The sequence below is a fragment of the Coenobita brevimanus genome, chromosome 90 (genome assembly GCF_032717465.1).
Source record: "Coenobita brevimanus isolate Jiangsu-jjx chromosome 90, ASM3271746v2, whole genome shotgun sequence".
In the NCBI taxonomy this organism is placed as follows: domain Eukaryota; kingdom Metazoa; phylum Arthropoda; class Malacostraca; order Decapoda; family Coenobitidae; genus Coenobita; species Coenobita brevimanus.
Window position 1 is genome coordinate 31145747 of NC_137043.1, and position 25574 is coordinate 31171320.

The window sequence follows — 25574 nt, forward strand, 5'->3', positions numbered from 1 at the left end:
AGATTTGTAATAAAGACTAACTGTATGTATCCCAAGTAGAAGATGTACAGTAAGACCTCACTATAACGGACTAATTGGGGCCCAAACCATTCCGAAAAATGCGAAATTCCGATAAAAGCGACATCCGGACTTTCCCCTGCCAACCTGGACTTTTTCAGATATATCAGACTTTAGTCTGAATCGCATGAATGGTTTTTAAGCTGTTTTAACTACCATTGCAGTACTGTACTATGTTATAACTTCACGACATTAATCAGTTTGTATAATATGTATAATAATACTGTACAGTACACCAATACACATGTCTTATATTTACCTTTTTGTGATGGACATAGCTGAAGTGGTTAGGCAGTCCAGACTGCTTCTGGCTTTATCGGACTTTTTCCGATATACCCCTGTATAGGAATTTAGTCTGGTAGCTCCTCAGTTCGGATAAAAGCGAATTCCCATCCATTGAAGTCTGTTACATCGAAGTTTAACTGTACCTTGTTTTTCTTTTATTATGCCAACGGCCATGCCACGTTGAGTACACCGCTTCCCATCCGATCAGCGAAGTTAAGCAACGTTGGGTCTGGTTAGTACTTGGATGGGTGACCGCCTGGGAACACCAGATGCTGTTGGCATCCCTATGCCAAGTGGGGTTGGTGGAGGATTAGTGCCCCTCCCTGTAAAACAATTAACTCTAAGCCCTTGGCCACCCCATTTGGGATACATGGCGTCTGGCAATGGATGGATGGATGGATGTAAAATTCTCTTTAAATTTAAAAATTCTGCTATTTTCAGCTTAGTCTTATTCTGAATATCACACACAGTACTATTGTAAGCTAGTGATAATGATGATGATGATAACAGCAAACTTATTGCCAGAATAATAGTTTAGACATGGTATAACTTTATAAATGATTCCTAAGAACTGTAGTGTTCAATGATCCTTTAAAAAAAAAAAAAAAAAAAAAAAAAAAAAAAAAAGTTGGATTGTAGTAAGGTGATTAGCATAGGATTTGTGAAAAAAATAACTGTTGATCTTTAACCCCTTAAACGCGGTTGTTTACAGTCGTTCCCCCCCCAACCCCCCACCCCCGAGTGGCGGGGTTGTATCGCGGTCTGAGTACCTGTAGGAAAATATTCGCCAAAAATCAGAGATTAACCCTAGAACATTATACTTGGTATGGCAGATAGTACTTACATTCAGCTTTCTCCAGAGACAGGTGTTGAGCCTTCATGGACTACCCAAGGACTTGTGGAGACTTGCAAAGTTGGGTAACCAAATCTTCACTTTCACACCTCCAGCAACCCGATTTCCCCTCTACCACAGCCTCATTCTGTCACAGTAAACTTTATACTACAACGTAAAGGTAGTTAGGAATCCGTATTTGTACAATAAGCACTGAAAATACGGCTAAAACCAACGGAGCGTACGGCCGACATGCACTGTGGCAGCGGTCTTCCCGTCACTCAACAAACATTTCCATTTTCACAGCTAAAAACATGTATACTACATTATTTTCAATCATATTATTTCCCAAAAGATCACCACGGCGCGCTTTTTATTCTGCCTTACGCCCGCCACTTTATTCTCGTTCCTGTCGGCCACTTGCACTGACTGGGAAGAGCTAGAACTCGCCATAATGTCACTTTGAAAGCCTGCAGTAAACTGACTAAAAAGGGGCAAACCGTGAGAAAAAAGTTAGTGTTACAACTGGGGAAACAAGCGTTTCCTAGTAGCATAAACTGCTTGTGAGAGGAGAGCGCAGATTTACAGTTCTGAGCGCTCAGAGCGCTGCCATGTATCACAGCCAGGCTGGCCGTGCCGTGGTGGGGGGGGGACGGGGGGAAAACGCAATACAGTATTTGGCAACAACTGAGGTCAGTAGTACAAAGGTAAAGTATGCTAGTTGTAACTAGAGGGTGGTGGTACTGATAGACAATACCAGCTGGAGCCTGCTTGCCCGCGGTTATTCAAAATTTACTAGAATCGCAAACGCGATGATCCGCCACTATGTCCTTTTCGCCGAGCGTCGCAAACGCGACGATCCGCGTTTAAGGGGTTAAACAAGAGATTGGATTTCAAATGTGTGAGAAGGCGAAAGCTAACTTGTCAGTTTGGTTGATCAAGAAATTTTTTCACTGGTTGTGTTCCCAGACGCACTGAAAAACGTTATTTTAACCCGTTTCTCTTCTCCTACTTTAGGTCGGTTAATAGGAGAGTGGACAAAGTAACAGCACTACAGTATGTAAACATCGAGAGAAGATGAAAGTACACAGTCTTACAATTTTTGTCTATAAAATTACCCAAGATGTTCTCTAGATTAGGTATCATCCATATACAAAGCCTACATTATCCCTTCAGTACAAGAGGTCTGTAACAGATTAAATCATTTTGAGGTACAGAAAGAGAATACAGAAATGGCAGTGATTGGGTGGATGTGCTATGCGTCCTTGAGTGCATGGACTGGAGGGGCTAGTATTGGAAGAGTTGAGAGGTAGGATGGTTTTGGAGTGTATTGGTGTTGTGATGAGGAGAGGTAGATTGAGATGGTTTGGGTGTGTGGAGAGGATGTGGGATGATAATTGGGTGTGGAAAGTGAGAAGTGTTAATGTCGGGGGTAGGGTAGTGAGAGGTAGTCCAAAAAAGACGTGGGATGAGGTCATTGAGTGTGACCTCAGGGCTAAGGGACTAAATAGAGAAGCTGCCAGAGATTGAGCAGTGTGGAAAGCCACCATTAGGTGACCAAGGTTGACGCATGCAAGCATGTTGGAGCCTTCAAAAACATAAACGAGTACTTTCAGCATTTTTTTAAATTCATCATAAGATTGAAAGTTAACTTAGTCTTGTAGGGTCTACCTCAACCTAACTTAGCACAGCCCAACATGGCAGGGAAGATGTGGTGGCAGCACTTAATGCGGCCATAGACCAGCGTGAGGAGGGTCTAGTGCTGAAGGACCCACAGTCAGTGTACCGCCCAGCAACACGCAAAGGAGGATGGATTAAGGTCAAACCGGAGGTAGGTACTTGATGTTGATGTTGCAGTAGAGTACCAAAGTGGTTAACTTGTACTAGTATGAGTGGTTTAACTTTTTTCTGTTTTCCTGTGGAGGTTGCCTGGGTGGGGGAGATGGTGGTCCAGTGTCACATCATTTCCTTCTTGTGCTACTATTTTGGTCACTTCTGAACTCTCTGCTTGCATCTCTTCTTAGATGCATTGGACATACAGTATCTGGCTAACTAAGTTCTCTCTTCATTTATTCAACTCTCTAATACAAGATTTTGCAGGTACTTTTAGCATTTAATTATCTTCCCCAGTCCATGATTCCTTCTGCTTACCAGTCTCCAGTACTTTAATGCACAGTGTCCAGACTTCTCAGAATGAACAGAGTTTGGTTCTGACCTTCTTCTTTTCAGCTTTCTTTGGAAGGGACAGTTTTTGTAGGTCTTCAACCTTTGGCTCTTAATTAAGGCTGAAGTGATGATACATATTTTTTTAATATGATGTGATGTGCAGTAACAGAGTTACTGCACATCACATCTTGTCATCAGTAGGGTACTGTTTGCCCACTACTTTTCTTAAGTTTAGAGAACTTCATTCAGTTTGATGTATTGACATCAACAAGGGTAATTTTGATGTGTGTTGGCTTATGGAAGACTAGTGGAACTAATCACCAATTAAATCTGAGATTTATTTCCTATTGAAGTGCAGGGATTTGAACTTTCATTCCCAGAATTACTAAATGAAAACTGGTTTGAACACTCAACCACACATCCTCATTTATAACCAAAAACATTGTTGTGTCAGTGTAAGTGATCATGTGCTGATTGTTGTGTGTGTGAGGAGTGCATACTGACGTGCATTTCTTTTTTTTTTTTTTTTATTATTATGTAAAATAGTGGTGATCAGTTTCACCTAGTGACATGGATTGGAGCTGATGAGTATTTGGCTCCCTGAATCAGATGACGTTGTTTTATTGTTGCTTCATCCAAATAGTTTTATATAGCATATAAAAGACTACTTTTTTGAAGGGGTTGATAAAAGCTGTAGCTTACCAGTGAAAAAAGAAAAAGAACGCTTAAATTAGATAAAATATTCTAGAGATGGGTAGAAAAGACATTATGCAACTGGAAGGGTTATGATATTGTCTCATTTATTTACAGTTTCCAGGTACAGTAGTGTTATGTATAGAGAAAACAGGTGCTAAGTAAGCACCTTAGGCATGGTGAGGGAAAAAGTGTATCAGAGGGCTTCACATCTGTGATTTATTAGCTTCCAGTGACGTAAGAGAGATATGGTCAGCACTTCCCACATATTTATGTAAAAATTTTAATTATAATGATGATGAAGATGTAGAAATACATTTGATGGTCTACAGTGCTTCATAGGTATCCCTCACTCACTACAGCATTTAACGAACACAAATCCCTGCAAATCATGATTTTCAGTGACTAAGTAAAACCCCTCTAAAAGATCTCTTAAAGCCATAATTTAACAGTGTGATTTCCTAAAATCCCATAGTAGTGGCCTGAAAAGTCACCAGAGTTGGAATATACATGCTTAAAGTGGTTTTTCAAACTTTAATAACATGACAGTATGTTGTTAAATTATCAAAATACACCTTAAACTAGTGTGTTCTGATTTGTTTTTAACCCACAGATAACTGAAGCTGGTCATAATGAAACCACGAATAGTGTGGGACGATTATTATAATACAATAGTGGTTTTGATTAGAGTTGTCATTCATCAATCCATCATCCAGTCCATTTTTGCCCCATCAGGAGTGCATGAACCAGGGCCTAGGCAGCTCACTCCTGACATTTCAGGCAAGAGCAACCAGTTCCTCTCCTCTTAGCAGTATGATGTAAGCAATAAACCCCAGTCTCCCCATAGAATTTGACCCTAATGGACCCCATCCAGCTGGAGCACCAAAAATCACTTCAGCCATCATACATAAAAAAATGTATGAGGGCAAAGAGGATAGTGTTTTACATCACACCGCATTGAGGCCCACCCTTGACCTCCATGTAGGCATCAGAGGACTGACCCATAAAGGAGAAAGCACTCAAGTCTGAAAGGGGAACATTGTCTATCTATCTATTGCTAGATGCCATAATCCCATAAGGGGTGGCCATTTGACTCTGAGTTATTTGTTTTACGGAGAGGGGCACTAACTCTCCACCTCCCCACTTGTTAACACGTAGGGAGCACGTATGGTTTGGTTATATGGTTACCACCCAGCATTGTAAATGGTTTCTTGGCTTACAGGAAACCATTTGGCTTTTCACTCAATGTAAAGCCACCTGTAAAGGAAAGAAAAGGAATAAGAAGTGACAGGAAAGATGGGAGAAATAGGAAGAGAGGAGGGCAGGCACAGAAAAAGAATGATAAAGGCTAAGGAAGAAGTAGGCAGCACTACATCGTGAGTGGATGGTGGTCGCCACCACCTTCCACTAAATTGTATAGTTTTAAAAATCTGTAGGGGGTATTTTTCTTGTAGCCTCAAACATATCTGATGTCATTTATATTCATGTCACAGTGTGATTGCATTATGGTCAGCTACCCAGCAGTTGAGTTCTCATTGACATATTACAGTCATGAACAGAGATACTTGTGGGACCAGAGGCAACTGCTTTGCCACAGGCATATCCTGTCAAGCGGTTTTCAGGAAGAAGGAAAGTTTAGAGATAATGATGATAATGATAAAGGAAAAAGGGATGAGCTGGGCTGGCTAGTGGTTTTTTGCCTTAGAATCTGCATTACATAAACATGGGTAACAGTCTGACATTTTATCATCAATTCAAAAGTTTGCTGACTCTTTCCCACTGGCTGTGGTATGAAAATTTTTGTGATAGCAGTTTGAAGCATATAGCAAAAGAAAAGGGAAGGGAAGTTACTCCTGTGATGTTGGAGAGGAATTGAAAGCTATGAAAGGCAGAATACAATGCTGGCATAGGATTGCTGACAAAACTTTTAGTTAGGATTGTAAAAAAAAAAAACACATCTTGTTAACCTTTCAGTATGTGGACTCCCTAGTACCAGAGCTGGACTTACTAATCATTGGGGGATACTATGGCAAGGGTCGGCGTCAAGGCATTCTCTCACATTTCCTCCTTGGGGTAGCTGTGCCAAATGATGTGCCTGGTGAGTGGGTTTGACAGTAAAGCATGGTCATGTACAGTCCTTATTACATAGAGGTCAGAGCTGTGTTCTTAAATATTACATCTATCTTGCACATGTCTTACTGTAAGTATCAAGAAACTAGCAAATAAACTTTAGTAGTAATAGTGTAACTTTTGACTACTTCTGGAATTTATGGTGAACTGACAAGTGAAAATCATGTTACAAAGTGGTACTTACTTGTGCCTCCTTGTCGTTTGTCATGTGTTGCAGGAATGGCTATGTCTGGTGATGGTCTTGTTGTGGGTTAACCAAATACAGTGATCCCTTGGATATTGCATACTTGATTATATTGGTTTTCGTTATCACTGCAAATTGAAAACCTGTGCTCCTGCTGTTATCACGCATTTTATGGCTCAAAAATATTGTTATCGTGCAACTGAGCTGGTTTTTGCCAACAGTAATGATGCAGTATCTGTGGTTTCTGATGGCAATGAGGGATTTAGAGATGAGGCCCTGCTTGAGGAGTTAATCCCAGGTGGTGGAGACCATTGTCTCCTCACCCCTAGCATCAGAACCCCATACCTGAAGCCCATCTCATGTCTCTGTGTGGTACATATTTCTTCCTTATTGTGCCCTTTTTCTCACTTCCTATTACCCTAACCATGCCTATATGCATTTCTGTTACTTATCATTACAGCATGTATATATTTAGTTGGTATAAATTGTTGTAAAAGGAAAATTTGGGCTTCCACCTGGGTTGCCTGGTACTAGTTAGGATAACAGTGCCTATGGCCCATAGGTGCTGTGCTTTCATTATCATGGAATTCCGTTATCATGCACCATGTTCAGTACCAATTATGCATGATAACCAAGGGATCAGTGTACATTACTTACCAAATATAATTATTCCCCAAACTCCTGTAATTTCTGTATCAGTCTGTCTGTAGCCTGACATCATAATCCCATAAGAAGTAGCCATTTATCTTTAAGTTAGTGGTTTTACTGGGAGGGGCACTAACTCTCTGCCAACCCACTTGTTGACACGTAGGGTGCACGTGTGGTTTGGTTATATGGTTACCACCTAGTGATGTAAAGGGTTTCCTGGCATACAGGAAACCATAAGGCTTGTCACTCAGTGTATAGCCACCTGAAGAGGATAAAAGAGTAATAAAAAGTGACAGGAAAGATGGGAGAAATAAGAAGTGTGGAGGGCAGACACAAAAAGAGTGATAAACGTGAAAGAAGAAGTGGGCAGCATTACATTGAGTGGGTGGATGATGGTTGCCACCACCAATCACACCAACCTTAATTTGGTGGAGGTTGTTATCAGTTTGTAGTTTGTTTCCCATAGGTTAGTGGTAGAATAAGTGTTTCCCATAGGTTAGTGGTAGAATAAGACAAAACTTTGGCTCCACATATTTCCATAGAACTTTTTCATGACTTAACGCCATATTCTAGTGACAGTTTCTAGTCACAGCTGAGCATTGAAGGAGTAGATAAAAGTTTTAGCCAAGTAAACCACTTGAATCATAGTGATGTCCTTTTTCATGTATGGTATTCTTATTGCTACCAGATAATTTTATTAAACTTTTAAATGCCTCACATATTGAAGACATATATTTAGAATACATTTAATGTCTCCAGTTTGAAAAATTTGTCCAATGCTGAATAAAATGAAAATGACATTTTGGGCTCACTGGGTTAAAGTGGACAGAGTATAACCTTTTCTTTGTCTCATTCTCTAGGAGGACGCCCCACAGCCATTCAGTCATTCTGCCGGGTGGGGTCAGGGTACACAGTAGATGAACTTGCTGAACTCGTTGATAAACTTAGTCCTCATATCAGCAGCCGGCAGCCTCGGGGCGTGCAAGTATCGAGGGAGAAGCCAGATGTCTGGATTGAGCCCACCAAATCATACATTGTCCAGGTGTGTTGTTTTTTGTATTAAAATGGTATGAAATTAAAATTCTTGTTGCGTTCTCTCCTTACTCTCTTGTAATGTCGGAAAAGGTCTCAGTATAGCAAAATGGCAGTAATTGGAAGTGGTTTTTGGTGATGATTAGTGATGATGATGATGATGATAATTATAATAATAATCATCATCATCATCCGGACCTCCTTTCCCACCCAAGGGCAGGGTGAGGAAATAATAATAATAATAATAATAATGATAATGGTGATCCTCAAATTCTGCTCTGACCAGTCAGGCCTGCAGCCCAGACGGGGATAGTAAAATTTAAGTGCAGTTGGTTATTGCTCTCCCTGACAGTTATAATTTTTGTGCTCCATTTTTTAGTTGTGTTTTGGTTCAAGACCAAACCCTCAAGAGTTAAGATTTGCATAGAACCAATACTGAATTTTTGTTATACTTGTGCTTTAAACACAGCGAGTGGATGCATACTCTTGTATTATCTTTGCATTGATGGTTTTTATTGTCTGCTAAGATGAAACTTGCTATACCTGGACAAAAAGTATCATCTGGAGGTTAGATAGTTGAAATGATTGTGACAGCCTTACTCAGCATTTAGTCAGGCATATATGGTAAGGCTAAGTTATATTGGTGATAAGTAAATGCGTGATTAAAACTAGATGTCTTTATCCATGTCATATTTATTAACCTTATATATAACCCCTTCAGTCAAAGCATTACCTTCTGAGCCAAATTTTTTTTTTTGTCGGTCATACAGTGTTTGCCAGATGTCATTGTATTTTTTCCATCAGGGTATGCTGTATTTTATGAAATATGCAAGTAGAGGTTTTTGTCTGAAGACTGAAAAATATAGAATTAGTGATAATGAATGTATTAGCTGAGATGAATGTATGTAAAGTTTAAACTGGTGATGATGAAAATGTCCCTGATAACTTCATATACCCCCTGTGATGACAGAGGTATAGAAGGGAAAAACAGGTAATGAAATCAGCTGGGTGGCATGATGAAACACATGCTAAGGAGTTATAAAGAGTTTGTGATGAATTATTCCCCTGTAATACTATTTATGGGGCCTCTAACTATTATAGCTAAGTGTTCAGTTTTGAGTGTCTACCCTCTTTCTCTCTCTCTCTCTCTCTCTCTCTCTTTTTTTTTTTTTTTTTTTTTTTTTTTAGTCCATGTGGTGGCTCCATTCCACAGGTTTTTATGAAATACATCATGAATGAAAATGAAACTGTGTTGTTACTTTTTGCACTGGATATGGAAGTGAGAATTCTGAATAGATGTATAATGTATATCTCAGGGCACTTAATACCCTGTACATAATTTATTCATATTCATTCTTCTTCATGTTTCTGAATCCAAACTACCCCATTTTGTTTTCTGGGATGCTGGAGGATGGCTCCCCATCTCAAGAGCATCTTGCTTTATACACAGTAGTTTCTCAGAATACATCTAATTGGAGAGTATATTGACAGGTGCGTGCAGCAGAGGTTGTACGAAGTGACTTGTATCAAACTGGATCCACACTTAGATTTCCAAGAGTGGAGAAGGTTCGCTACGACAAACCATGGTACGACACACTTACCACCACCCAGCTACATACTCTAATGCAGGTACCTGGCTCATTGCATGGTGTACATTTTTTGTGCCATTGTACTGTTCAGAACTTCAGAGCAGTCAGTTTTATTTTCATATAGTCCTGTATAGTACTTTGTATTGTGCACATTTCTATTGCTTAGCTGAGTCTTGATTATGTGGCCATTTTTTTATATATATTCAGTGTTACGTAGTATACTAGTTGCGTTTTAATGGACTGCAGTACTCATTTGATTATTTCAGCTTATAGTCAGAACAGGTGCATTTGCTTGCCTGGCAGAATCATAGAAATGGTCAAAGTAACTCCTTAGAGGATATCATTGTGTGTCTTCAACATCCCCCCCCTCTCTCTCTCTCTCTCTCTCTCTCTCTCTCTCTCACCAAACAGTACATCAAAATGGAGAGAGAGAGAAAAAAAAAAAATTGCTGGTTTGTTGCAGGAATAAAAAGATTGTTTTGACACTGTATAACTATGTATAACTATCTAATACGGGCACTTCTGGAGTATGCTGTGCATTTCTGGTCACTTACACTTAGGAAAGACATTTGACTTGAAAGAGTTCTAGCTAGAGATATAAAATCTATTCCATGAAAGAGGATGGTAAGACTTGAAATTTTCAGCTACCTGTCTCTACACAGGCTTAGCTTAATGCATACTTTATCCCTGTATTAGGTTTTTTTTGACCATCCACCCATCAGTCATCCATACTGTATAAAATGTAAAGTTGACTTTTTATGACAAAGTTCTTAAGGCTGTTTCAATGACTACAAAATTAGTACATAATTCCAGGAAGCCAGTGGGAAGCTGGCTACGAAGCATTACATTGATAGGGGAGATGAACCAGCTGCCAAGCGCAAAGCCTCAGCCAAACCAGAGCAGCCATCCCTTCCTCTTCACTTCAGGCCTGCAGATCTCTCTAAAACGGTCAAAGTTAGTTCATGTTTAAAGTTGTTTATTATTAAGTTATTGATAAATTGACACCTTTTTCTGACGTATACTGTAGTTGCGTATGATGTAGTATAAAACTGTTTAAAGTCAGAAATGAAAATTTAATTACATTATGCAGATTCAGTGTACAGTGGACCCACTGCATGGCATTAGACTGCAGCTGCTTTATACTTCATGTGACAGGATTTTGTACTTGAGGCTTCCTTTTTCATCTGACTCAAGGAAAAAAATAAAATAAAAAATAAACTAACAACCAGTGAATGCACCATGCAGATGTACAGTATTTTGGTATGCTGTAAAAGATATTTAATGGTAGATGGAGACGGCTGTCATCCGTGCACTTGATGTTGTGCTGCCCATGTCTTCCTCCACCTTTATCATTCTGTTTTAGTGTTTGCCCTTACCTTCCTACTTCTCCCTTTACATCATCCTGTCACTTTTTTTTTTTTTTTTTTTTTTTTTTTCCCTCTCCTCTGCTCAAGATGGCTCTACACTGAGTGACAAGCCTCATGGTTTCCTGTAATCCAGGAAACCATATACAGTGGTGGGTGTTAACCATATAATCAAATTACTGGATAAAGTGGAGTCTTCTGTGGTGCCTTTGTAAACTTGGAGGGACGCTAATGTGGCAGCCACCCAGAAATTTTAACCTCCACACTTTTCCCTGGTAGTTCCATGTATTTCAGGGTAGATGGTAAAGTGTGATGGCGTTACCTGGCTGAAAAACGTCTTGTCATCTCACAGGAATTGAATTTATTAAAGGGCATTACTTCACCTAAGGCATTGTAACCACTAGACCACCAGATGTCTGTCTCACATGCCTAAAAATATCTTGCTCTCCCCTTGTGAATATGGTAAATAGAAATGAGATCACAAAAACAATGGCAATGGTGGTGGAGTGCCATTATTTTAAATAATATTTCTAGAATTTTTAATTATTATGACCTTTCAGTAGGAACTTAAAGCCTAATTCAATGTGTATCACTGATTTTATGTTTACTTTGTGTGGTTTGGGAAGCCAAAGTTTTCAAACAGCAGGAAATGAGAGTAATGTCAAGAAATAATTACAGAATAAATTATTTATGGTTGCCTTTCAGTTGAAACTTTAAGCAGAGTCTAGTCTGATAACCAGCACATTTATTTACATTTTGTTCTTCAGAAAGCAGAAATCTTCAAAGGGCTAGAGATGTGTGTGATGTCTGGAGACAGTGAACTGAGCAAACAGGAGGTAGAGACAATGGTGGTGGAGCATGGAGGCACCTTCACACAGCACCCAGGTCAGTCACTTTTAGCTTTATACTTTTTTTCTGAAGGGTCAAGTTGTAAAGGCTTTCAGTCTTTGATTCTTCCTTTTTATCACACACACACACACACACACACACACACACACGAACAGCCGGAGAGAGAGGTCGTCCCAGGCATCGCTCCTAACCTTGAGTAGTTTCAGGAATTTTGTCTGTCCTGTCTCCTAGGGTCTTTCTTTAAATTTAAAATAATGAAAGTTGGTAGACTACCAAAAATGTAAAGATTTGTTGGCAATAGTATACATGAATGTTTGTGGCTTATTCGGTAACAGCTGTTTAGGTACTTTACCGGTACGTTAAAGATGGCCGAAAATGTAAACAATGAGGGAATGGAATTTCAAGGATTTGATGCTAATACTAATGTCATGGACCTGGTGAAAACATTAATTATGAGGATTAGTGAACTCGAAAAAAAGTAGAGAATCTAGTGATAAAGGATGTGTCAGGAAATACGGAAACCACCATACAGAGTCTAATCCAGTCCAACGAAACAGCCAATGAAGAGATTAAGAATTTGAAGAGGGAAAATGTTGAACTGAGGAGGAAACTTGAAGAGAGTACTAATAAAACGGAGAAGGTGAGTAATGTACTAGAAGAACACAAGGCAAAGTGGGCACACGTAGAAGAAGAACAGAAAGAAGTGGTCAGCTTAAGAGAGATCATCCAGGAAGAAAGGGAAATGAACAAGAAAAGAAATGGAAGAAAATGTAGTGAAAATACTGAAGAAAAAAGAGAAAATAGTGAGAGAAACTGTAGAAAGGAACAGATGTGTGGTAGTATTTGGAAACAGGGAAGAGGAAGAAAAGGTTAGGTTCGCAAGACTCGAGAGAGACATGAACATGGTGAGAGGAATATTAGGCAAGATTGACCCCGAAGGAGACAAGTGGGTAAAAGAAATTGAGGAAGTAAGGAGGATAGGGCCTTATAAGAAAGGGGAAACAAGACCAATGAGAGTCAAGTTTACATCAGAAAGTGTAATAAATGAGATACTTAAAGTGACCTGGAAATTAAGCAAAGAGGCGGGGATGGAAAATATTATAATAAGAAAAGATCTGAGTGAAGAAGAAAGAGAAGTTTTAAAATCATTAAAGGAAGAAGTAAAGGAAAAAAATGATAAGAGGACAGAGGAAGAACGTAATACTTTTTTTTGGAGAGTATTGGATATGAAAGTAAGGAAATGGTATTTAAGGAAATAGAAGTGAAGGAAACTAGGGGGGATGGTTGTGAAAGATCAGAAGTTGAGGATGTGGTACAGACAGAGAGTAGGAGAGAAGAGGGTATTAATAATGTCAAAAATAATTTGAAGGTGATATATACTAATGTTGATGGTTTCATATCAACAAGGATTGAAATTAATGATTTCTTGAGAGAACATGAACCTGATGTCATGTGCTTTGTAGAGACCAAATTAAGAGAAGATATTGATGTTCATTTGGGAGATGGTAAATACAAACTGTGGAGAAAAGACAGAAAAGAAAAAAAGGGAGGAGGAGTGATGATAGCAGTGAAGAACAACATAAATGTAGATACTGTGGAAATGGGAAAAGGCAGGGCTGAAGTGATATATATGAAATTAGAAACTGGAGAGAATGTTAAGAGAGATATGGCGGTAGTGTATGTTCCCCCAAAGACGAGAGCATGGAAGGATGACGAATACCATGAGATGTTGTCAGATATGGCTAGCTACTTGCAAAAAATAATTGAGAAAAGCAATAATATAATTTTGGTGGGTGACTTTAATTGTAAAGAGGTGAACTGGGAGGAATGGTACTCGGGAGGCGGCGAGGATTCGTGGGGTACTATGTTATTAAATATAATAATGAATAATGTGATGACGCAGTGGGTCAAAGAAGAGACACGTTTTCGAGGTGAGGACACACCAGCAAGGTTAGATTTACTGTTCACCAAAGAACCCGATGTAATAGAATCATTGGAATATCTCTGTCCTTTGGGAAAAAGTGATCATGTGGTCATTGAGTTCCAGATGTTAATAGGAAACGTCGAGCCAAGAGACGAGCTTCATAGACAGGGAAGATACAACTTTGGCAAAGCATATTTTACAGGATTGAGAAACTTTTTTGAAAATGCGGATTGGAGAAAATTCAGAGAAACAAGAGAGATACAGAGGAAGTGGGATATCTTTCTAGACCTCTATAATCTGGGAGTGGAAAAATTTGTACCAAGAGTAAGAGGGAAAGAAAACAGGAAAAAGGAGTGGTTTAATAGAAGGTGTATGATAGCCAAAAAAAGAGAGATAAGGCGTGGAACAATTGGAGAAAGAGAGGTAACGACAGAACAAAGGAAGAATATAAAAGAACAAGAAACGAATACACAAGAATACGTAGGGAAGAAGAAAGGAATTTTGAAAAAGGTATAATTGACAAATGCAAGGATGAACCCAAACTGTTTTATAGATTTGTTAATGGCAAACTGAAACAAAAGGAAGGAATCACCAAGCTGAAAGTAGATGGAGAGGTCTTTAAGGATGCGGCAATGCAAGCAGAAATAATGAACAAACGTTTCCAGTCAGTTTTCACTAAAGAAAAGGAGCTTGTGGAAGGGGAGGGAGTGATTAGAAATGTTCCGGTGATGAAAGATATAAAAGTGGAGGTACAGGAAGTGTATAAATTACTGGAAACTCAAGATGTAAGGAAAGCCCCAGGACCTGATGGAATTTCTAATTGGGTACTGAAGGAATGCAGAGAACAACTGGCGGAAAAAATTCACAGCTTAATTGTATGCTCACTGGAAGAGGGGAAAGTGCCAAAAGAATGGAAGAGGTCAAATGTGGTACCAATTTACAAGGGAGGAAACAGGGAAGAACCCCTGAATTATAGACCAGTGTCTCTAACCAGCATGGTCGCAAAATTGTGTGAGAGAATCCTGAAAGACAGATGGATAAAATATCTGGAAGAGATGAATATTTTGGCTGAATGTCAGTTTGGATTCAGAAGTGGAAGGTCATGTGTTTCAAACTTGTTGAGCTTTTACTCAAGAGCGATTGATGTGGTACAGGAGAGAGATGGTTGGGTGGATTGTGTGTACTTAGACTTAGAGAAGGCCTTTGACAAGGTACCTCATAAGAGACTAATGTGGAAACTAGAATATATAGGAGGACTAAAGGGGAAACTTCTGGAATGGATGAGAGACTTTTTGAGAGACAGACAAATGAGGACAGTAATAAAGGAAAAGATGTCTGGATGGAGGGAAGTAACAAGTGGAGTCCCTCAAGGCTCAGTGTTGGCGCCAGTAATGTTCCTGATTTACGTAAATGATATGGTAGATGGAGTGAACAGTTATGCGAGTCTGTTTGCTGATGATGTAAAGATCTTGAGGAAGATAGAGGTTGAGGAGGATTGTAAAATACTGCAGGAGGATTTGGATAGGATACACAATTGGAGCCGGACGTGGGAAATGAAATTTAATGTAAAGAAATGTAAAATATTGGAAATGGGTAAAAGTACCAGGAGACCATCACTGAATTATTTTTTGGGTAATGAATTAATCACAAAAAGGAGAGAAGAGAAAGATTTGGGAGTGTTGGTCCAAGATAGTTTGTCACCAGAAAAGCACATTAACAAGATAGTTGGAGAGACTTATAAGCTCTTGACTAACATAAGAGTAGCATTTCATTATATGGATGAGGAAATGATGAAAAAATTGATAGTGGCCATGATCCGCCCCAGGTTAGAATATGCAGTGGTAGTGTGGTCCCCACACAAAAAGAAAGATATAAACAAGATTGAGAGAATACAAAGAACAGCAACCAAGATGGTCCCCAGTCTGACAGACCTGTCATACAGAGAGGGGCTGGAAAAACTGGATTTGCCTTCGTTAGGGGAAAGGAGAAAGAGGGGAGACATGATTGCGGTGTTCAGGACCATGGTGGGAGTAGATAAAATTGACAAAGAAGATCTGTTTGTATGGGATAAGAGAGCAACAAGAGGACATGGAATGAAATTGAAAAAGTCAAGCTGCTTGAAGGATATCAAGAAATATAGCTTTCCTTACAGAAGTATAGACTTATGGAATAGCCTGGACAAAGAGATCGTCCAGTCTAAAAACTTAAACGAGTTTAAAGTTAAATTCGACTTATTGAGAAACAGTGACGGAAACCCACGAGCATAGTACATTCCGTGTATATCACAATTAGGTATATTCTTAAATATTTGGAACGACTCAGACAAAGAGGTGGTGCATGAGAAAAACATTCATGTGTGTAAAGGTAGACTTGATAAATGTGGATATGGAGACAGGACAACACGAGCATTGCTCAATTCCTGTATACTACAAATAGGTAAATACAAATAGGTAAATACACACACACACACACACACACACACACACACACACACACACACACACACACACACACACATGTATGTCATTCATCTTCAAACACCCTATTCCTTTTGTTATCTCTCACATTCGTTTATATACACCTATATCTATTTATATTGTATCACATTCATGTACACTGAACATAGCCATTCATCTGCATGCACTAGATATGTTTGCAGAGTTTCAGTTGTGAAATTCTGCATTTGGGTGTGGATGGTCAAAGTTCATGGCTGTTGTACAGACTTTAATATCATGAAGCTGATTATTAATTTTATTATTGTTATTATATTCGGTAATTTTTATCATCACCACCACCCTAGGGCGGAGTGAGGAGTAGCAGCATCCGGTCAGTCAAAGTTTACCCAATTCAATGGACCATGCTTCCACTTCACCCATCATTCAGGCCCGCGGAATCCTGGTTCCACCGGATAGGCCAAAAGGTTTCACTACTTTCTGTAGCTTCACATATGCCTATCCGATGGAGTCAATCTGAATGCTGTCATGTTAAAAAGAAGTACCTAATTCCTGGTCATGCGCTTCTCTGCACAAAATTCATCCAGTCAGCTTGATCTTGTCAGCTCCTTACCCTCACAAGTTTCCATACCTCTTCCTGACACACCTATCCACCATATCTCTCCACCTTCGTCTTGGCCTACCTCACCTTCTCCCTCTTTCAGATTTACTCAGATATACACTGCTCTATTGTCATCCATTCTTTCCACATGACCATACCATCTCAGTACACTCTCTTCGATTCTGTGTCCACAGACTTCCTCACTCTGCATATTTCACGAATTACATTATTCCGTAACCTGTCCACTCTCTGTACTCTACATACATTCGTCAACAGACCCATCTCCACTGCTCTTACTCTTTTCATGTTAATGCCACACCATAATCTCACACCCGTATGTTAAAGTTGGCACTAACACTCCTTCATGTAAGCCTTGTGCAGCTGCACGACTCAAGCCTCTTGTTTCTTATCAGGGCCTTCATAGCACCAGCTACTTTCCTTCCTTGTGTCACACTACTTTCCATTGCAACTAGAAAAATTCTGAGCTGCCTCTTAAAAAATAATAAAATAATAGTTATAATGATAATGATAATTTTTATTATTATTATTATTTTATTTTTTTAAGAGGCAACGAAGAATTTTTCTTGGTTCTTCAGCTTTTTTTTTTTTTTTACTTGCCTACTTCTCTTTCTGGGACCCTCCTCCTCCATGTGTTATTGGGAAATAGGGTTAAGATGATTAAAAAGTCGATAAGATACTATCCTACTCTTTGATGTTTGAATATCCAGTGTATGTTTTGGTTTGGTGTTTCCCTTGATTCTGAATTAAACTTCCAGTCCAACTTAATTTGAAGGATTTTAAAATTTAAGCACTATATAGCAGCAGTTTTTTGGCTCCGCATCTGTTCAGCTTAATAGGCTGATTTTAATAACTTAGCATGTAATCCCATTCTTCAGTCTTTCTGAACCAAATTCCATATTTATATGGGTTAAAGAAAACCAGAGAAAGGAGCTTTAATTGTACTTGAGACCTGAATTACAGCAAATGGAGTCCCTAGATACAGTATCCCCCAGTTTCACTCTCATCTTAAATGTCAGGACCAACTTGCCTAGCCTCGGGTTCCTACGCTCCCTTATGGGGCAACATAGGATAGGATGATGGATGGATGGATGGATGGATTATTATATTCTTGTTTTATATTCATCTTGTATCTTATCATCATCCCTCTGAACCATATGGGATGGTTAGGTCCATAGATATGAAGGAATAGGATGAAATATGAATATGTACTAGAAGCAGTTACTTTAAGATTAAAGATAATTATAGCATTATTCTCACTTTAGGTTCGAAAACACACTGCATTCTCGCTGACCAAACATCAGTGCGAGTGAAGAACTACATACAGAGTGGGAAACATAGCGTTGTGCGGCCATCTTGGGTGTCTCGCTGTGTGTCTCGTGCCCGCCGCTTGCCTTGGGGACCTCTTGACATCTTGCATGCAAAGGATGGTGAATGGGAAGCTGTGCGAGAACTTTTTGATGAATTTGGGGACAGCTATACTGAGCCGACTGATGGGGCCATGCTTAAAGTCGTCATGGATAACATGGATAAAGAGGTGAGGTGGAGAACATAAGGCCAAGTTAAGGTGATGTAGTTATGGTTACATAAGGTTAGATCTAAGTAACAGGCAGAAATAAGCTAAGTGATTTATGACTTCAGCTGCATAGAATATGCATATTTTAACACATTCAGACCAAGACATCTCTCTTAAATAGAATAAAATTTCCATACAGCAGCCAGAATAATAATTACAGAATAAATAAATCATCATCATCATCATCATCTGGACCTCCTTTCCCACCCTAGGACAGGGTGGGTCTTGTAACAGTGACCTGAAGATACAGAAAAAGGTTAATCCACCAACTTGATTTTTTCAGAATTTGAGCATAATAATAAAACTGCTGTCTGGGTAGTGGATTAAGTGTGGTAATGCATGAGTGTATTAACTTGTATAGCTAATACATTGGATGTTGTGTAATGATTTCAAATTACTATATTGCATGTACACAAGGCAAACAAATGATGTGCAGGAGGGGTCTGAGACTTGTAATATTTCAAGCATTTCCCACAATACTTCATGGCCAGTACATTTTCTTTGTTTTTACATCATATTCTTGTGCACACACAATCTGCATAAATTAAAAAAAAAAATAGTGTAAATACAGTATCTCACCAGGAATCAGACCTACAAGCTATTGCATTTAAGGTACAGCATATACAGTAACATAGGGGATGGGTTGCGTCATTTGCTTTTGTAAGCTTGTTTGTAAGTTGTATACAAAGCTCATATTGTATATAGTGAACATAAGTGTTGCATTATTTTTCCTGTCCTTGCTCTTGTTTAGCGAGTAGGTTAGGTTACTAGAATTAAGTTAAATAGTGTTTATTTATATGGCTTAGCTGTGAGGATTGGAATAGTATCATACTGTACTTTAGAGAATAAATGTCTGTAAGCACAGTCCTTGCTGGAGGAACAGTTATGAGCAAAAGCTTGCCGACAGTTACCTGTTTTACACCCCAAAATTATAATCATATACTTCCCTCTAAAACTCTCTTGCGTGCTTTGTATTACTGTCCTAGCACACACAAATATTTCAAGTACAGTAACACCTTCCATCACCTCAGCTGACAGGGAAGTCTCAGTGTATTTTTGGTCATGGTAGTAGAATTAATATACAGCATGATAACTGTAAAATACTCTGGTTGGATTTCAGAGCTGGATGGTGCCAGCACTTGCCGAGATGCGTGCACTGGATGAGGAGCTCTGTGATCCAGGTGACACCAGAGCTCTCTTCAGGGCTGTCAGTGCATTCTTTGTGAGTGATCTACAAGATTTAGAAACTGAATGATGAGGAGCTTGATGGTAGTCATGGTTTACACAGTATGACCAAAAAAATTATTGAATTTATTCCTAATTGATGAGGGGACTTACTATTATAAGGGTTCACAAAAACTAATATCTATCTATCTGTCTATCTGTATCTATCTATCTATCTATCTATATATATATCTATCTATCTATCTATCTATCTATCTATATATATATATATCTGTATCTATATCTATATCTATATCTGTCTATATCTATCTATATATCTGTATCTATATCTATCTATCTATCTATCTATCTATATATATATATATCTGTATATCTATCTATCTATCTATATATCTGTATATATGTAGGTAGGTAGGTGGGGGCACTCACCATCCACTCACTCAATGTAGTGCTGCTCTTGGGTGTCTGCCCCATCCCCTCCTCCATCTTTCTTTCCTTCTATCTTCTTCTTTCTTTCTTTCCTTCAGTCTTTCCTCGTCTTTCTGCCTACAGGTGACTTTACTCTCCCTCTTCTGTCTTTCTATCCTTCATTCTTTCCTCTTCCTTCTGCCTGTGGATGACACTACACTGCCTGACAAGCCAAATGGTTTCATGTACACCAGGAAACCAGTTACAATGCTGGGTGGTAACCATATAACCAGATTTTGGCACCTGGTGGTTTAGTGGGTAATTATTGTGCTCCAGTCGGATTGAGCCGGTGAATGTTTATATCCAAGGGATGGTTGAGGTTTACTGCTCACGTAATGCCACTCAGGGATGAGTGAGGTTTGTCACTCTCATCTTAAATGTCAGGACCAAATGCCTAGCCCCGGGCTCCTATGCTCCTGATAGGGCAAGGTAGGATTGGATGATGGATGGATGGATATATATATATATATATATATATATATATATATATATATATATATATATACAGTATATATATATATATATATATATATATATATATATATATATATTTACCATGTGTGTGTGTAAAGAGCATCTGCAAGAAAAAAAAAATGCAATGGTTTTGCATGTAAATTGGAACTAGGATTCCAAGGTCTTAAATTATAGTGAATGTTCATGTCCCATATCACTGGATATGGTGTTGATAGTTGTACTACATTTTTTTTTTTTTTTTTTTTTTTTTTTGATTCTGTGTTAGGAACTAGTTGTAGGACTAACCAGCCAACTTAGAGAATCTATGGTTGTAGACTTATGTAAATTTCTTCTATCTACCTATCTATCTATTGCCAGGTGCCATAATCCCATAAGGGGTGGCCATTTGACTTTGAGTTATTTGTTTTATGGGGAGGGGCACTAACCCTCCACCAACCCACTTGTTGACACGTAGGGAGCATGTATGGTTTAGTTGTATCATTACTACACAGTGTTGTAAATGGTTTCTTGGCTTACAGGAAACCATTTGGCTTGTCACTCAATGTAAAGCCACCTGTAATGGAAAGAAAAAGAATAAGAAGTGACAGGAAAGATGGGAGAAATAGGAAGAGAGGAGGGCAGGCCCAGAAAAAGAATGATAAAGGTTAAGGAAGAAGTAGGCAGCACTACATCAAGTGAGTGGATGATGGTTGCCACAAATTTCTTATGCTTGATAATTTGTTTTCAGTAGCGCAAATGAAGCACCAGCCTGAGACTGGTTTGTTGCTTAGTTCTAGCAGTTAAAAAAAAAATAAAAAGGTCACATTGTTTTTGTTTAGTTACTGATGGTTCAGTTTCAGTAATTGCTCCACAGCCAGTGCCAGCTTCCCAATGGCATTTTGGTTAGTGTAAAGAGTGAATGTGCTACTAGCCATGCAGCAAGAATTTTTTTATTAGTCTGTTGTCAAGTGGAGGCTGAGGTAATGGATATTGAATACTAATGTGAAGGTTGGTGTTAAGTCTGACTTTTTTATTATTATTATTTTTTTTTTATCATTATTATCATTATTATTATTATTATATTTTTTTGATCTTGTAACTTTGACCTGAAAATACAGAAAAAGGTTAATCCACCAACTTGATTTTTTCAGAATTTGAGCATAATAATAAAAACTGCTGTCTGGGTTTGAGTATGGTAAAGCAGCAGCATCTTCAATTTGATTTCAGGAGGAGTGTGAAGACCACCAGCTGGCCTCTCTGACTCTGCGTCTCCATGGTGGCTCAGTGGCTTCATCAGCTGCTGAGTCAACACACATTGTGACTGGGTGAGCTTTGTGGTTAATATGCAGGGTGGTCTGTAAATAGTTCTCCGCGAAAACTCACATGGCAGTTTCGTACGTGTTACGGCTCAGTCAGCTAGTGTGGGCATGGTTGTGGCAATGGGAGTAGGAAATTAATAAATGAACCTAGGTAAATATTTTACTGATATCACAGATTTGGCCATCCCCACAGCACACAGGATATTGCCCGGTGGAGTGGAAATGGAGTGTTGTATATGAGCCACCCTGTATATCTTTATTTATTCCACACCTTTTCACTTACTGTGTCATTTAGGGAGAGACAGTGCCCTTTTTTTTTATGGATTTATTTTTCACAAACTGATCTGACCCAGTTTACAAGTCATGCAGATGATAGTTCTTCCTCTTTTGTGCTTCCTTTCCCAGTTTTCTGAACCTTACTACACCCTGTAATTTGGTAAGAATAATTTCAGGATGATGATTATTATTTACTACATGTACTATTTAATCATTGAAATAGGAATGAGGTACTTGTATTGACAAATCTACCTTTGACTCCTTCCTTTTTTATCCAGAGAAGTAATATGACAGTTTATAATTCTGAATGATCTACCAGTACATGGCACAAGCCTTTAGAGTTCTCGGTAATATTTTTTCAATCATTTGAAATATTTTCACTCATATATTACTGTGTTATACTTGAAATGTGACTGAAGTACTTCATGGAGATCATAATGGGGTGGCTATATCAGATACACTCAGTGAATATGACATCATACTGCAAAAAGATGGGTAGCTTGCGTATGTGGCAGAGATTTTTTAATGCAGAACATAAATACAGCACTGTAGTAATTGAGGTGACACAGAGAGGAACTGAAGAGTGTTAGCTGAAGTGAAAGAAAGACAGACAGACAGACAGTATGAAGGGAGGAAAAAATGGAAGTGTGTGTGTATTCATCTGTACAGTACTGTATTGTATATTTACAGTGTATATTCAGGACCTTATCCAACACATTAATTTAATAATTAAATACCAGCTTATAACCCCTTCAGTTTGATGACCTAATTTAAATTTTATTCTTTCTACCACCTGACAATTTTATTTTACTTGGGAGAGTACCCTGGCAGTGATGGATTATTGAAAACTATAACTTCATTTTGAAAACATTTTGAAAACTAACATGAATAAAATTAGCAAGCATAAAATATAAAATATGTCATTAAACTGAAAGGTTTAAAGCTTATACTTAGGAGGACATTTAGCATTACCCTCTTTCTCATCAGCCCTGAGACTCGAATCCGACCCAGTGAGGTTCAAGGGAGGCATCTTGTGGCTGCTGATTGGATTGATGAGTGTGTGGAGGCTGGCAAATTATTGGAGGAACGGCACTTCCTTCCCCAATTCATCACTGTGCAATAAGTTGACAGGTGCCACATTGCGTTCATTGTAGTAGTAGTGAGTTGATCTGAGTTAATTAGCACAATGTTGGACAGGGTGATCCAGGTTGATTACCATAGTTATAATGGGATAGAAGGTGACTCTTGTGGTGTTAAAGTTCCATCTTTTCCAAAACTTTGGATCATTTTGTACTTGAGGCATAATTAACCTTACACTTATGGTTTAGGTTGTAACCCTGGGTGATGAATTGTTCGGCGTCACATACTCGTACCTCAGAATTACGTGCAAACTGTTTCCTTACAGAAGAGCTACATTTTATTAGCAGTTTTAACTTTGATAACAGAGCAGAATATCAGCAGTTTAGATAAAAATCATCAGTCTGTTGTATGAAGGCGTAGCATAAGTTGGGTTTCATTTATCATAAACTTTAAAATTTTTACATTTGCAGTTGAAACAAAACATGTCATCCTAGTTGTAACCCAGATAACATGCATTCTCATGTTAAAAATTATTGTAATGACAGAGAATAGTCTTGCAGGAAATGCACTAATGCTTGATTATGTTTTAATGGAGAAAAGATGAGGAACTGTATGGGACATTGTGGCCTTGCCAGTTTCTAGTTGTCACCTTTTTTTTCTCTCTCTCTCTAAGTACCGTATGCAGCATTTTCGTTAGTATAGCTTAATGAAGTTTTTATAACAGTTAAATTACCCATTGAAATTGATACTCTTTGATCTTAACAAGTAGTAAAGAGTACAGTACTGATACTGATAAAGTTCAATCCTGTTATAATTTTCAATACTGGTTGTGTGATGATGTTGGTAACTCATGGTGACACCTCAGACCATAAAAATCAGATGTATGTACAGTATTTAATTTTTGTCTTATGTAATGAGTAAAGTTCAACAAATTAAATTTTACATGGAAAACCAAGGCTCATCTTTATTGCTCCATCACCTCTTAGGGCAGTATATACAGTAAGGTAAGTACTGTAGTTGAAAAATTCCAGTATAGAATAAAACAACTGAAATATGTAGAAAAGAGAGTAGAGTATAGAGTGTCTTTGTTATACATCCCTTTTTCCAATGCCTTTTTTGCTGATCAGTTACGTAAACCCCAAAATAATTTTCCCGTTGAAATTCCAGTGTTACTCATAGCTTTTTTGCAAGTTTCCTTCACTCTGCATTGCCAGGTGAATGGAAAAAAATACAGTAAAGTAATAAGCTTTTTAAGCACTTACCTAACGTATAATGTAGACTTCCCGTTTAAAGAAGCAAGTCAGATGAAGAGTGAGATGAAGACGTTGTGGAATGGAAAGACAAAAATGGGGTAATACTCGAGAAAGGGAGACTTGAAAGAAAGGGTGGTGGAATGGAAAGATGAAATTCGGTAATACACTAGAAAGGGAGACTTGGAGTTATGGGAGGTAGTACTGGTGGATGTTGTTATAGAGGCCTGTAGGTGTATTTGTCTCAGCGTCACTCTGAAATCACTTTTGGATTGGGTATCTGGCAGTAGTTGATGAGAGGGGAGATGATAAGGATTGTGTGTGCTCCACCCTGTCATCATCCAATCATTTATTGCATCATCATTGAAGGTAACCAGTGCTTGCCACAGAGATCCATTTGGTGTGCAGTGAACCTCAATCACCCCTTTGATTTAAACTCCCATAGGACATAACCAGTTAGTGCACCCATCTCCTCTGATTCGCAAGGTATCCATTAGTTGCGTATACGGTTCTGCATTGTAGGGGAGAAAATGAGAAGTGTGTGTTCTCATCGGTACTGTAGTCTAGTAAGTAAATTAGGTAAATGCTGCACTGTATTTTGCCTCACGTGCTTGCTTACATGAATATTACTTCGCTTCTTTTAGAAGATTATGAATGATTTACAAACTTGGAAATGGTGTTGGGGTTAGGACTGGGCAAGAATTGATAAAATTGGAATCGACAATTCCAATTCTCAGTACCAATGGAATCATTGGAACTGATTTGTCAAGTAAGCAAATTATGTCTTATGGAGGGCAGTGCAACTAAGTCATGGGACTGTTAGTGATAATCAATACAGTAATCTCTCATTTCCGCCATGGCATCCTGGAAGGACAGTACATTAAATATAAATGCAATATGTATTAAACATTTATGTTTTAGGAATACAAGAAACTTCAGAAAGTAATATGTTTATTCCTTATTTCTTTGAAAGTCAAAATATGTTTTTTGATAATGAAAATCATATGTTTTTAATAACAAACATCTACCTCCCTTGGAAAAATAATATAACTTCTAAAGAATTTTAATCATGCAGCTGTGCGGTGCTGTAATCACACACACATACGAGGTAGGCTGCTGGCCATTGCCAACCGCCAACAGCG

At 38.5% G+C, this 25574-nt stretch overlaps 1 protein-coding gene and 1 non-coding gene across 2 annotated transcripts in view; both read left to right on the forward strand.

Annotated features, from left to right (window-relative positions):
- The window catches only part of DNAlig4 (DNA ligase 4), a 48122-nt gene extending 23994 nt beyond the window's left edge, over nt 1–24128 (forward strand). Inside the window, exons 10-19 of the mRNA XM_080281527.1 lie at nt 2879–3005; nt 6008–6131; nt 7856–8037; nt 9519–9656; nt 10430–10570; nt 11748–11865; nt 18091–18362; nt 19522–19623; nt 21735–21832; nt 23090–24128. Of these exons, the coding sequence (XP_080137653.1) occupies nt 2879–3005; nt 6008–6131; nt 7856–8037; nt 9519–9656; nt 10430–10570; nt 11748–11865; nt 18091–18362; nt 19522–19623; nt 21735–21832; nt 23090–23225 (1438 nt within the window). The 3' untranslated portion in view covers nt 23226–24128. The remainder of the gene's footprint in view (nt 1–2878; nt 3006–6007; nt 6132–7855; nt 8038–9518; nt 9657–10429; nt 10571–11747; nt 11866–18090; nt 18363–19521; nt 19624–21734; nt 21833–23089) is intronic.
- LOC145411756 (5S ribosomal RNA) lies at nt 505–623 on the forward strand. Its single transcript, XR_013899458.1, has one exon. It is a non-coding gene; the product is annotated as a 5S ribosomal RNA (ribosomal RNA).
- Nucleotides 24129–25574: the final 1446 nt, after the last annotated feature.